This window comes from Apodemus sylvaticus, chromosome 4 (genome assembly GCF_947179515.1).
Source record: "Apodemus sylvaticus chromosome 4, mApoSyl1.1, whole genome shotgun sequence".
NCBI classification, from domain to species: domain Eukaryota; kingdom Metazoa; phylum Chordata; class Mammalia; order Rodentia; family Muridae; genus Apodemus; species Apodemus sylvaticus.
The window spans coordinates 64,632,737-64,646,635 of NC_067475.1; the positions used below are offsets into that span (position 1 = coordinate 64,632,737).

Here is a 13,899-nt window from a genome sequence, read left to right on the forward strand (position 1 = left end):
TGAAGCAAGTCTAGAAATATGGAAACCTCATTGTTTAAGGGAAGACTCAGATTCCTGCTAACAGCAAAACCTATTCTCACTAAGACAATGAAAGTCGATGCCTCTGCTGCAGACATTTCCTAGTCCTTCCTTCTCACCTAGCCAGAGTGAAATTTTCCAAAGCCAGGGCCTTTAAAATGTCTTTAAAATGCAATGTGAGAATCCCACAAACAGACTCTGACTTTGAAAACCCCATGCTGGCTTCAAGGTTATTTTGCTCCCTAAACATTCCTTGCCTCTAGAATGGTGCACTAATAATGTAGCAAAGGCAATTTTACATCTATTTTATAGACCAGAGCAGGAGCCTAAAGGTTCAGTTTTCTGAGGCCCAGTGTCTACCATGTGAACACTGTATTGAATTTAAAGAGTGTCACTGCTTTTCTGTGTTTGACTTAAAATCGGTTCTTTCTTCCCCCCATAACCCACCGCAATAAACCACATGCCATATTTTCTTTTCAAGTTGGGGTTATAATATTTTATTTTCTCTTTCAAGTTAGCTTATCCTGTCCAACTCATTTATGATAGTGGTTTCTGATACATAGTTGCACTGCTGTGTTTGGGGTACCTCTACAGATCCCTGTAAATATAACATTCTAGTTCATGGTCTGGGAAAAATAGCTGAGAATGTGATTCCCATAGCCCAGGCCACAGGATTTGTATGGAAATTTAACAGAAAGAGGCCAAAGATGTTGGTAAAATAGCACCCCTGTACATGTTCCGACAGTTTTAATGGAAGGCTTAGAGAGATTTATGAAGAGTGTGGTTATGGTGATCATTATTTACTAAGTATTTTTTGTGTGCTAAAGGTGACAGGTGACACAGGTGACAGGCTTGGTGGGCACTCAGCATGTGGCTGTGTCACCTCTTTGTTCTCAAGCAGTTTATAATCTAGAAGAACAAAAGGAAGGCATGGAGAAAATTGGAATACCCAAAACATAATCCACACATCAAATGATGTACAAGAAGAACGGAGGAGTGGCCTGGTTCTGGAAAGACTCAGTGTAGCAGTATAGGGCAAAACCAGAACAGGGAAGTGGGAAGGAGTGGATGGGAGAACAGGGGGAAGGAAGAGGGCTTATGGGACTTTGGGGGAGTGGGGGGGCCAGAAAAGGGGAAATCACTTGAAATGTAAATAAAAAATATATCGAATAAAAAAATATTTAAAAAAGGGAAAAAAAGGAAGGCATGCATAGTGGTAACAACATAAAACAAATCATAATTGGATCCACAACAAAAGCAACTTAGCCTAAAAAGCTCAGAAGAATCAGCAAGTTGAAAGACTCTTACCCTTAGAGATAAGAAGAACGTGTACAATTTCATTTTTAATGTGGGCCATAAGGCTTGCTGTCCTCTGGAGGACAAAGGTGAGTAGAAGGTGAGTTTTCATTGAGTAAAAGTTAAGAATCATCTTTTTCTTTTCCCAGTGGAGACAAAAAGTAAGCAAAAAGTTGGATTTCCCATGCCTAGGTCTTCCCATTCAAATTGAAACCTAGGGCATGGTCAGGAGACTCTGCATGTGTGTATGTATACATGCATGTATGCATGAATGTATATTTGTTGTATGTGTGTGGGGTGACTAACAATTACACAGACATGCTACAGACTCATCAGGAGCTAAATAGAGGAGTGGGATCAGACCTGGAAGAATGCTGTGCCAGCAAGGAAACCCAAGAGGCAAGAAAACAAAGGCTCACTTCAGCATCTTCCTCACTGTATATCACACCAGGGGCCCAACAACAAACTTAACAGATGCTTCGTTGCACCACAATAGGTCCAGAGAACATGTAAGAACCCACAAGCAGCCATAAGATCACATAACTTTCCATTTTACCCCTGTGTGTGCATCATACAACCAGAAGCCCAAAGTTCAGTGGGGCAAGAGAAAACCAATCTGTGCACCCAAATCAAATCAAATTATGCTAAGAGATATAAAGTCAAAATAGAAATGTAAATGTATTCCCCTTCCCTACTCCATTACAGGTCAAGGCCTTTTAAGGAAACCAGCTACACAAAATTTGTGTGTGTGTATGTGTGTGTGTTTGTGTGTGTGTGTTTGTGTATGTGTGTGTACATATATGTACAGGTATATATAATTATATATATATATATATGTATGTATAAAATGTGGAGAGGGAAATAAGAGAGCATTTGGGTGAATTCCAACCCTAGATCATATTGTTTTATCAGTGAGACTCGAATATGTCTTCTCACCTCCCAGCTACAGGCCAGGTTCTTGACTAAACTACTCTGAATGGTTCTAGTACTGACCTCCTTCCTTCTACCTCTTATCTGGTCTAAGCTACTCCAATGTTTTCTAATTATACATTGCTACAGTGTGCTGGTTTTTCAATGACTACTCCTATACAAAATTCAATCCACCTTCTTTGATCAGCCATGCAGGGCCAACAGGCTCTGGCCCTAGCCCATGCTCCAATGCTAGCACATTTCACAGGCTCCAGCCAAACTGAACTGCAATCCATGGTGCTGTGCTTCAAGCCCTTCTCTTGAGAGGCCCTCACAGAGCTGACTTCACACTAAATCTCAGTATAATGGTCTGTGCGCAGGAGACAATGCCCTTAACCCATCTTTCCTCTTAATCCAACTGTTTCCTATTTCCATCTCTTCCTCTGTGTAACAGGTAGGGTTCACACCAATTTTAAGTACTGTTTCATTAAGTAGAGCTTAGAGTGTCATGCATTTGGCACACATAGGTTTTTGTTAAATGCAGAATGAATGAATATATAATTCTGTAGGAACCAAGATCACCAACCCAAAGCAAAGACAAAGTCAAGCAATTCTTCACCCAGGCCTCCCCCAACCCTCAGATCTGCGTGCATTTACTGCTGCATCACAAAGATTTTGAGTGTCTTCCTAGCTAAGATAAGGTCAATTTGCAACTTCTTGTGTCCTTGAAGTTGTTCAAGAACAACCATATTTAAACACTGCCCCATGATAAGGAGAACACATGGAAAATGTGAAGGCCATCAAAGCAGTATTCCTCACCTTCATATTGTTCAGTCTAAGGTATTGAAAACAGAAACAAACTGGAGTGTTAAATGTTGATCATTGTGTCTGCATTTTTGTTTTGTTTATTTTGTTTGCCTGAAAATAACCAAAGGTGGTTAATTTCAGTCTACCTCACCATCCATGGTATGGACATGATTAGTCAAACTCTGGAGGAGATGAGTCCTGAAGATGAGTATAATCAGAGAGAACCTGGGCTCAGTGACTCCCTTTATTACAGTGCTTGGCTGTTCTTACTTATATTTTAATCATATAGAATAGAAAAATTTCAGTCAAGAATAGAAAAAAAAAAAGGATTAGAGAGATAGTTCCATGTTTAAGAGAACTGGCTACTTGTCCAGAAGACCTGGGTTTAGTTCCCAGCACTCACATGGCAGCTCACAACTGTCTGTAACTCCTGTTTCGGGGGTTCTGACAGCCTCACACAGACATACATGCAACCAAATGACCAACGTACATAAAATAAAAATAAATTGTCTTTTTAAAAAATGGAAAAAACAACAAAAATACTACTTGAACTGATGTGTTAAAAAAATCTGCATTGTTCTAAATGCAAATTAGAGAAAACTGGCTGGGCAGTGTGAGATATAAGAAGTGTCTCAGAATTTTGCTGGATTTTCTTCCACCAACCTGGCAGTGCTTTCAAGCATCCTTTCTGCTCTGTGTAGCCAAATCTCACCAAGAATAAAGCTGTGGTGTGGAGAGAGTATGGCTGTGTCTTTTTGGAATCTAGTTCTCTGCTTTGGACAGGAAATCAAGGTTCAGAAGCCTTTGCCCTCAGAGAAAGCAAAGACCACAATGGAAACTTCCTGATAATTCCACAGTCATGTGCTAGTATCAGCATCTTCCAGGAAAATGGATAGAGTATCCAGTCACCATCATTCCCAGTCTACCAACATATTCTCTGTGATGAGATTCTGAGCATGGTATATTTTCTCTCACACAGACCTGCCAAGTTGGCAGTCTGAGAGCAAATATTAGCAATAATTACTTCAGTGTGTTAGAAACTCTTGAGAGTCTGTAGATTGGGAAGATAAGTATGAGGAAGGATGGGAAAGGTGAAAGAATACATAAATACTGTGTGAACATAAGAGTGTTTAATTCACACTTCATCGTGAAAGAAACAAGGTCATGGGTGTATAAAGAAACCAATAGCAAAGTCATGATAACTAATGCTCTTAGGGATATCGTCACTGGTAAAACACATGTCCAAATCCATGCCACCAATCAGATTTTAAATGTTTTAAAATTATGGAAGCATGCTTCATCCTAACTCATCGTTTCTAGGATTTAGAATTTCATAAGCTGGTCTAGTCCCTCCTCCAACATTTGAGAGATCGACACTTATGTCCCAATTTTGTATTCTATCAACTGTAAACATTGATACTTATACTCTACTGGTATCAATATTTCATAAAATAAATAACATTTTGCATCAAAAAATGGACAGAACAAAATGGAACAGCCTATGCAAATGTTTGTAGTTGTTTTTTCAATGACCTACAGAATGCTGATGCTGATTCAGACCCAGACATCAATTTCCAAATAAGAGCACTACAGAACAGTGATTTACCAAAGCATAGCGGTAGAGCAGTCCACCAGCTGCAGAGTACAGAACTCACTCATGCCTCTAAACTTCCAATTGGCAATTTCTACCACATCACATGCACGGTTTAATTGTTCTCAAAAAGTACCATTAAATATGAAGAATATTAGATAGTCATACTAAGGCCCTAATATGGTGAAAGGTCATGAAAGCAGTAGAGTACCCCATGAGGACCATGAAGACTGAGCTCATTTGCAACCAGGAAAGAAGGCTATAAGGTGGAGATTAATATTTTCACAGAACATGAAAGGAACACAGACAGAGAAGGTGGAAGGAGGGGACCATTCCTGAGAACCTACCTCTAATAGCAAGGCAGTAAGAGTTCAACAATAAAACTTCAGCGAGATCCCTCCACTCTTGCAAGTATGTGGTGGAAATAGCAGAAAATAGGCCAAGAAATGAAGCCAGTGATTGGCCACCAAAGGCCCTGAGCAATCATTGAGAATTAGTGACAGATAAATGATGGAGTCAGCATTGTACGTCAGCAAGATTCCTCTAGTGATGCTGTGAAACAGCAGGAGAGACATTCAGATTTGGGTCTAAGAAACCCAAAATGAAGCTGACTTCAGAGCCAGGGAGCAGGGAGGCCAGGGCAGAACAGGGTAGAAGCAATGAGATCAGAAAGGGGAAAATATGTTATTAGAAGCAATGGAGTCAAAAGGAATATTTATGAGGAGATTCTGATGTCTAGTTGAAAGACTGAAAGCAAGTCACCAAGGATATTGCCTTATGAATTGAAGATAGATAGAATTTAGGATGTTTTGTTTGTTACAAGCAAAATACAAAGTTCACACCTCTCAAGAGTGGATATGCTAAAAATATGATCTAGACTATTACAGGAACCTTTTAAAATGTTCCAAACAATCATGCTATGCTGCCTCAGGTTAATGAGAGGATATTGCTTTCAATACTTTTTGAGGGGAAATGAAAGAATAAATAATAATTTCAGATCTATCCCTAGAAAGCATAAGATGGCCCATTTTCTAGGAGAAATTGATGTCCAGACAGAGAAAGTTACTTTCTCAAAGTGAGTTAGATGCTCACAGAAATTTAGGACTCTGATCCAGCCTTCCAAATGTCTGGTCTGTTGCTCTCTATGCAACAGGACATAGCTCTTCTTCGAAAGACCTGCTAATACTTCTGCCAAGCTCCATTTCTTCCACTGGGCTTTCTTCACTGTGTTGCTCCAGACATGTCCCTGGGCACACTGAAGACCTACCACTGGCTTTTCCTCTACACAGGCCTCCTAACCATTTCCTTCAAAAGACTCATGATAAATACCTTCATCAGAAGATATTAATTATTCTCATTCGGTGAAAATATACATCTTACAAAAAGAACAATTCCTCTTCCCTAGAATCTTCAGGAAATGCCTGAAAATTACTGCTACGTAACCAACTGGTCCTATTCTACAGGTTGCAAACTTCATGACACCCAGTGGAAAAACCTGTGGTTGTTTTGTTTTATTAGAAGGTGCTGTATTATATTAAATCGCATCTACACAGCCAAAGGGAGTATTAAACAATCGTGCTGGTTGATTTATGCAGCAACTGGGGACTTGTTAAATAGGCAAAAGCTGTTACCTCAATCTCAAAACAAGCAGAACCAAGTGCAACCCATCCATTAGGAATATCATCACATCATGAATTCATCAACTTTGCTTGAAGACAGAAATCAAAGTAGTAACCTATTCATCACAATCCCTTCACGAGCGAGTGTACCTTGTCCAGTTCCCAACAATCTACTTTTCCCTAATGAGTAATTCATTCTTTAAATTTGCCTCTGTCCCCCCACTTTCCTCCATATCTTTCTACACACAACCATATGGCAGTGCTGGCTGATTCATATATGCTCTCTACCTACCCCACACACCTCGATGAGGCAGGCATATTTGTGGATGCAGTAGGCACAAATTGAAAGAAGTTAAGAAACCTGTTCAAGGTCACACAGTTCACCAGTGTTTCAGTCATAGTTAAACAGGTATTTTGCTATAGAATCTCAAGCTCTTAACCATGCTACTTGTCCCAGCCCAGCCCATCTACAAACTATATATATATATATATATATATATATACATATATATATATATATATATATATAGATAGATAGATAGATAGATAGATAGATATATAGATAGATAGATAGATAGAGATAGATAGATATAGATATAGATATAGATATAGATATAGATATAGATATAGATATAGATATAGATATAGATATAGATATAGATATAGATATAGATATAGATATATATGAGTGAAATATACTCAGACAGGGGACACTTCTACTGGAGAAAAATGGAGTAATAAGAGAGATACCAGGTACCTGTGTTGTGTTGAATCACCCTTCATTGTCAAAGTGAATGGAAGTTTCTGGCCTCCGGGTAGATTATAATAACCACTCCAGTGGCCTCTAAACTCAACCTGGATGAAATAGTTCTATGTTCATTGGTCAGTATTCTGTATTTTTCTACCATGTATGTCCTAAAACTCAAATACTCATTACCACAGCATTATCTTCAGAAGAAGAAAAAAATCTACTAATTAAAACCGTAATTGGACTCATAGTACCTCTCTTTTGGAACATAATGAACCTCAGATGCCAGTTGTTCTAAAGGCCATGTGCATATGTTGCTATATTTTGTATCAAAATTTGAAAACTTTACTAAAGATTTCTGTGCAGCCCTCTCTGGCCTCTGCAACCTTCCTATGCAAGAAGCTTGAAAGTATTCAGTAATTTAAACAGTGTACAAAGCAAATTCTGATTCTTCCCCTACTTTAGGTAAAACACAGCATCTGCAAAGAAAATATGAACTTAGGAACACTGTACACAGGTTGGAAAAGAAACTCCAACAGTCAGTGTTTAATCTCCTCAGAGAGTAAAGAACCTCTAAGGAGTGTTATCCAGTAGACCAAAAAAGCTAGCAATAGCCTTCCCATATGAGACATAGATTATAAAAATCCATCACCATCAGCTAGCTAGTACAAAGAAAGCACTTAATAATTATCAAATGGTTTTTTTTCAATTGCTCTAAGCACAAAATAGAGCATCTAGTTCAAAGGGCATCAAACAGTGAAGTAAGTTCATTTTGCTTCCAGTCAATCTCAAATGAAAGGATGCTAATATATAGGTTTAATAAACTGAAATATTTCAGTAAAGGATCCATTCACTGCAAGTATTTTACTAATCAGACAATTTGACAATATAAAATAGTATATAAAAATGGTTTGATGTACATTTTAGAGAACTTCATAAAGATCATTTATAGATTCACTCAGCCACCTACTTCAAAAAGTCAAACTGAGCAATGTTTAGAAGAAGGCAGTAATCCCTTATTGCTGCCTCTGCTGTCTCCTATCCCCCTATCTTCTATGGGAGTCTGACTGGTTCCTGTGTGTGTCACTATCTCAGAAAATGCATCAACACTTCCAGGAAAGCTTTCTCATTCTACAAATCCAGGAGTTCTCTGTCCCCATGTTTGCTGCTGGATTATTGCACTTTGTTGCCATTGTGTATTTATGTTTTCTCCTAACTAAAGCTCTTGGCAAGAAAAGCAGTCATGTTAACTATTCCTTTAGCCAGCTCTATTTCTCTACAAAGACTAGAACCTACAAGCTTCCCAGTACCTACTTAGTGAATAAATGTGTATTTGCCAGAAACAAAATGTCAAAGATCCCTGTGTGGTTATTGGTTGCATGGAAGTACACAGAGTCTGGAAATGAAGACATGTGTCTGATAGTTGAGAGGCCTGTGGCTTTGAGATCACAATGGAAGAGAGATACGCACAGAAATCTTCAGATATAGAAAAAAGAATCAAACTTCCACGATAAGATGTGCCAGAATGTGGAAAATGTCACGAACGTAAGAAGACATAAAGACCACACAGGAGCTAGGTGCTCTTTATGAAGGAGCTTGTTCCTGAGCTAAATGTAGACCATGCCAGCTGTCACTGGACATCACCACACTGTCATCACCGATACTTCATGTGTGCTGCAAGACTGGTATCTCTCCCATGAGAACATGGCCAACAGAATCAACTAAGACCTCATAGGAGCTCACAGAGGCTGAAGCAACAGTCATGGACCCTGTATGAATCTGAGCTAGGTCCTCTGCAGGAAAGTTATGACTGTGTACCTTGGTGTTCTTGTGGGACTCCCAGCAGTGGGAGTGAGGGGTAGCTTTCTTTTGCTGCTCTTGGAAGCCTTTCCTCCTATTGGGTTGCTTCATCTAGCCTTATATAAGGGTTTGTACCATTTTATTGTAACTTGTTAAGACAAGTTCTGCTGATACCCCTGGGAGGCCTGCTCTTTTTCTGAAGGGAAACAAAGGAGGGGTGGATCTAGAGAAGAGGAAAGGGAGATGGGATATGGAGATTGGTTGCAGTTAAGGTACAATGTATAAGAAAAAGTTTAAAAAACAAACAAACTGATATCTCTAATTCTGACTTTTCTGTGTCATTGAAAACTAAGCATTCCTCACCAAAAACAAGATAAAGCTTCTCTGAAAGTTGTGGGGCAGCAGGCTCACCACAGAGGCCTCTTACCTGCTGGTTCTGATAAGCTGTAACTGTGGTAAACACGGTCTCAGGAAAGTTGAATGTTTTCACCCCATCTCCCACAGGTACAGGTTTGGTGGGCGAAAGATCACTGCTGAAATCTTTACGGATCACATGGACTCGTGGCTGATATTTATGCATGGAGTGCAGAATGATCTGAAATGCAAGGAGGAAAGGTTATGCTGGGCATGACTGTAAGGTTCCTGTGTCTTTTCAAACTGTCATGCAAAATAAATCATAAAACAGAAGCAGTATAGGACTAGGATGGATTAAGGGTAGGGAGCACAAGGGTGTAGAAATGAGTACATATGTACATATGGCTAGAACTAGGCTGTTGGCTAGCTTTACCTGGAAACATATGATAGGCCACACTCATCACAGATGTTATATGTGGTTCATTTATTTAACTGGAAAAATGCCGACCCCCCCCCATTCCTGTGTTAGGACAACACTCCACTGAAAGTTCTCAACCTTTGCCCTGTGTTGTCTTTCCCTCTGCCTTCAAGTTTTCAGCAGGTGGTCACGCTGCCTTTAAAGTCACCAGTTATTCATGCTCACTGAATTTGTAGACATTCTTTTATGTCACAGAAGTGCAGGTGACATATCTGTGATCTTAGCAACTCAGAACATATTTCCTTGAAGAAAATAGCAGCAGTAACCAAGAATGATGCTGGCATTGATTGAAAACTCAGTACATGTTTTGTTGCTAGAGGTAAATTAATAATCTCACTTGTTTCAGTTATACCAGAACAGCTTAAGACTTCTTTTGTAAAATCACAGCTTTCTTAACCAATCAGCCAAAGCTTTCATTATTTTTTTTGTTTGTTTTTGACCTCTTCAGGGTTGCATTGTGAGGAGTTATTCTATTGAAAATTGGGGGAGGGGAGGGTTGGCCAGTGTTTAATCTGCCCTTTGTTTCTGTCTTACCTCCTTGTCTGGACTGTAAATGTCTGGAGCAAAAAAAGGACTTTGTCTGATAAGTACAAGCTGATGCACAGCAGATGTTTCTTAAACATTAGATTTGTAATAAATGAAATTTAAGTGAAAAAATCATTTAAGCTTAGTTATCTGACATGGCAGACAGTCTCTTATTTTACCTGCTTGAAAGACCCTGGGACTAATAAGCTCTAAAGCAAAAGGGGAAAGAGGAGTGCAGGGGGTGAGGGTTGCAGGGGTGAGGGATGTAGAAGTGAGGGGTGCGATACTAGGTAAAGAATGCAGGGGACGAGTGGGGTTCTTTAACTCACATGTCCTTGATCATCCAGTTCATTGTTGGTCAGCTTGAGTTTGTCAAAACTAACCACCTGTCTCATCCAGGTGTCTCCAGAAGCTAGGGAATCTGGATGTATATAGACCCTTGGAGGCACAGGGGAGTCAGCATTGCCAGCCACCATCCACTTAGAGCTATGATACACATATCTGAAACACAGACGGAAGGGAGAGAATTTAGAGGCAGATGCTCTGAAGAATCAAGGCCCAAGGAACAAATAAAGAAAGCGACAAGGAAAAGATGACAGGGAAACAAAATTACAGGAATGACATGGAGAAAATAAATGAGAAAAGCAGAAAGGTGGACTATCGGGGAGGGGAGGGGGGAGGGAAATGAAATTGAGATGGCAGTGGACAATAGGATGGGATGGGAATGGCAGAACTGTCATGGTGAAATGATCAAAGCCACCACTCTTGTGAGGAAAACATCCTCAGAGTCACTCTCTGTGCCATGCACCCTAGTGTGCACACAGGCATCCTGAGTCCGTATCTAGCTAAAGAAAAGGTATTTTACTGCAACCTTTCACCTTTCAAATGCAAACCATATCATCTTCAGCCACTTGTTCAGCATTTTGTTCCTTATTAAAAACATCTTTCCTATTGTCCTATGGAAAAGAGCCATGTGCAGGGACCCTCCAAGCCTCTCACTCATTAACCATTTCCTTGCTAGTCATCCAAATTCTACAAGGCAATTCTACAAGGCAAATGGAAGGCTTCCTGCATCATTGTAACCACTCTCAGATCAAATATTTCTGATGTTCATGTTAACAAACTTGCTTTGGAAAGTTTTCATCGTTCACATCATTTTTCCACAATGCCCCTGTACATAATATGTTGATGGTAGCAAATTCCCCTTTACAGAGCTCACCAATTTTTCAGTGGTCCTCTAGACCCATACCATACATCTGCCACCTCCTTATGTTTCCATTCTAAAGGACTACATGTAGGACCCTGAACTCTGGAAAACAGCCTGAATTATATAGCTTCCAAGGTTCTCTTCAACTTACTAGAAGCATTTTCTCTCCTAACCCCTATCAGATAGACCATGCCTCTCTTAGCTAGTTCTCTTTTCATAGTATTATAGTACTTCCCCATCCATTTTTTCCCCATCCAAGCTCACAGGCTGGAGCAAAATTCTCATCAGTTAGACATCTTAAAAGTGCACCACTGATTTGACTGGGGTCTCAAGACACTGAGCAAATCATCATTGTTTTATAATAAACAATAGATGTGCCATCAAAGAAACTTGGAGGATACACTGAGATAAATCTGAGATAACGTTTTGTATCAGACTCATCCACATCCATATTAAGGACAGTTGTTCCCCTGATAAGACTCTCTTCTTACAATCTTTCCAATTCTCCTATTTTTTTCCTACCCATCTTTTCAAGAGTTGTATATCAGATGTGCAACTGAAAAATAAATATCACATGAGTCTACTTCTTTCTCAAAAAGCAAAAACTAAACTAAACTAAATTCCAACTCACCATTTCACAAGTCAGAGCATCCAATGTGTTCATCACCTTAACATGACCTCAGTTTATTTCATATTCAAGAAAGAGCCACATACTGCTTGCTCCTGTAAGGGACGCTGTAAAATCCCCTTCTGTCCAGAGATGAGGGGAGTTGCTGAGAACACACTTACTAATCCCTGGTTTTCTATTTTTACTGTTTGTTGCCTGGGACTCTGCCACACAGACCATTGGTGTATCCTCTGCCCTTATTAACCTAACAAGTCTAAAGAATTCCCTTGGGCTATTGGTGATGTCCACAGTTCCAGACTCCCAGAGTTCTTACCTGTATCTTTTGTTGTCCACAGGCACAATGTCCATTGCTATATAGTACTGCTGATGTGGATCCAGGCCAGTGATTTTCACTCTCATGGCAGGAAACATTCTCCTGTGAAGATGAATAAGGTCATGAGCACGAAGAAGAGGAAGGTAAACTGGAGGAGGAGCTGAGAGTGTCTTCTCATTGGGTATTTTAAGCACATCAAAACCCAATATCACTAATCCTCTGGGTTGATTATCATTTTGCTGTAAATGATCTCTGCAAACTGTGATGGAGACTCCTCGCATTGCTGAAATAGAATCTCTTCTTAGCTTAAATTTAACCTACCTCATACACTCAAACAGTTCATACCTGACTCTGCTTTATATTTTAATTAACCTTTTAGTATTATGCATAAAATACTGAGTTTATTTGAAAATTATCACTGAAAATTAATTTCTCAAGAAAAATAATGAAACAAAATGAATGTGCCACTAGTTTCCAAACAAAGACCCACCAAAGTTTTCTTTCTTTCTATTTTTTTTCAGTGCATAAAACTGAGCAAAAATTTCTGCAATTTCTCAGGCTGTCAACGTGTGTGTCAGAGGAAGGACCCTGTGGAATAAGGAGCAAATACCAAATGAAGTCTACTGGCCTCTGGGCAATGCCTCGCTTCCACCACAATGGCTTGTTAAACTTGACAAAACAAGTGAGGTCAGGATGTGGCACTTTACAGCTTCTCTCATAACTGAAGGGAGGAGAGGGCACAGCCCAAAAGAGGTATTGAATTTCAACTAACATAGAATAAAGTTTGCCATTCTCCTCACACACTCCAAGAAGAAAGGAAAGACACCAAGCTTGTTTGCATCAAACCAGACATTTAAAAAGTGCTCAGTTCAGAAATGTGGGTTGCTCTGAGTGTGCTCTAGGGTGCTTGTACACAAAATGCTACATTAAGCTTAACCATCTGGGGCTAGTTAATAGAGCCAAGCCGACCACGGTGCTAATGAGGTCAAGGTCACAAACTTGATCCACATATGGCCTAATTGGCTTTGCTCCATTTCACGGCCATAGACCATGCCCTGACCTTAGACAGCCATCTTGCAAATGTGTGCAAGACTTTCTGTACAAGCCTCACATTCACTCCTTATCCAGGAAAGGTAAGACACAAAGCAAATACTTTTCTGGCAGCAAAACTGTTCCATGAGAATCACATTGGTGAGACAAGAGAACTTGGATAGAAATGGTGGTGAATTCTGAAATACTTGCATCAAATGCATAGCTGTTCCTCCTTTCACACTTTATTTTTCTCCAGTTGTTTTATATTTTCTCATCCCATCCTCATAACTTTAATTGGGAGGCCCTGAATTTTAGTCTTCCCAATAAAATGTGATGTTTGGCTACACTTAATAACATTCAGTATGAGCTACACACTTTGATCTACATTAATTCTTTCAAACATCTGAGACACTTAGTCTATGCTTTTAAACAGAGATCAGTAATTACCTTCTTAACAGCAATGAATTACACTCTTCCTCTATGTTTTAATTGCTAGGAAGCATCTGGTGAGAGACACAGAGAGAAAACGCTCTCTCACTTACAAATGGAGGAGAGATGTGCCTCCTCTTGGCCA

At 39.6% G+C, this 13,899-nt stretch overlaps 1 protein-coding gene across 1 annotated transcript in view; it reads right to left on the reverse strand.

Annotated features, from left to right (window-relative positions):
• Window positions 1-13,899, reverse strand: part of Tbx15 (T-box transcription factor 15) — a 104,222-nt gene that overhangs the window by 32,008 nt on the left and 58,315 nt on the right. Inside the window, exons 3-5 of the mRNA XM_052178558.1 lie at window positions 12,294-12,395; window positions 10,475-10,646; window positions 9,216-9,383 (exon numbers count right to left, since the gene is read on the reverse strand). Of these exons, the coding sequence (XP_052034518.1) occupies window positions 9,216-9,383; window positions 10,475-10,646; window positions 12,294-12,395 (442 nt within the window). The remainder of the gene's footprint in view (window positions 1-9,215; window positions 9,384-10,474; window positions 10,647-12,293; window positions 12,396-13,899) is intronic.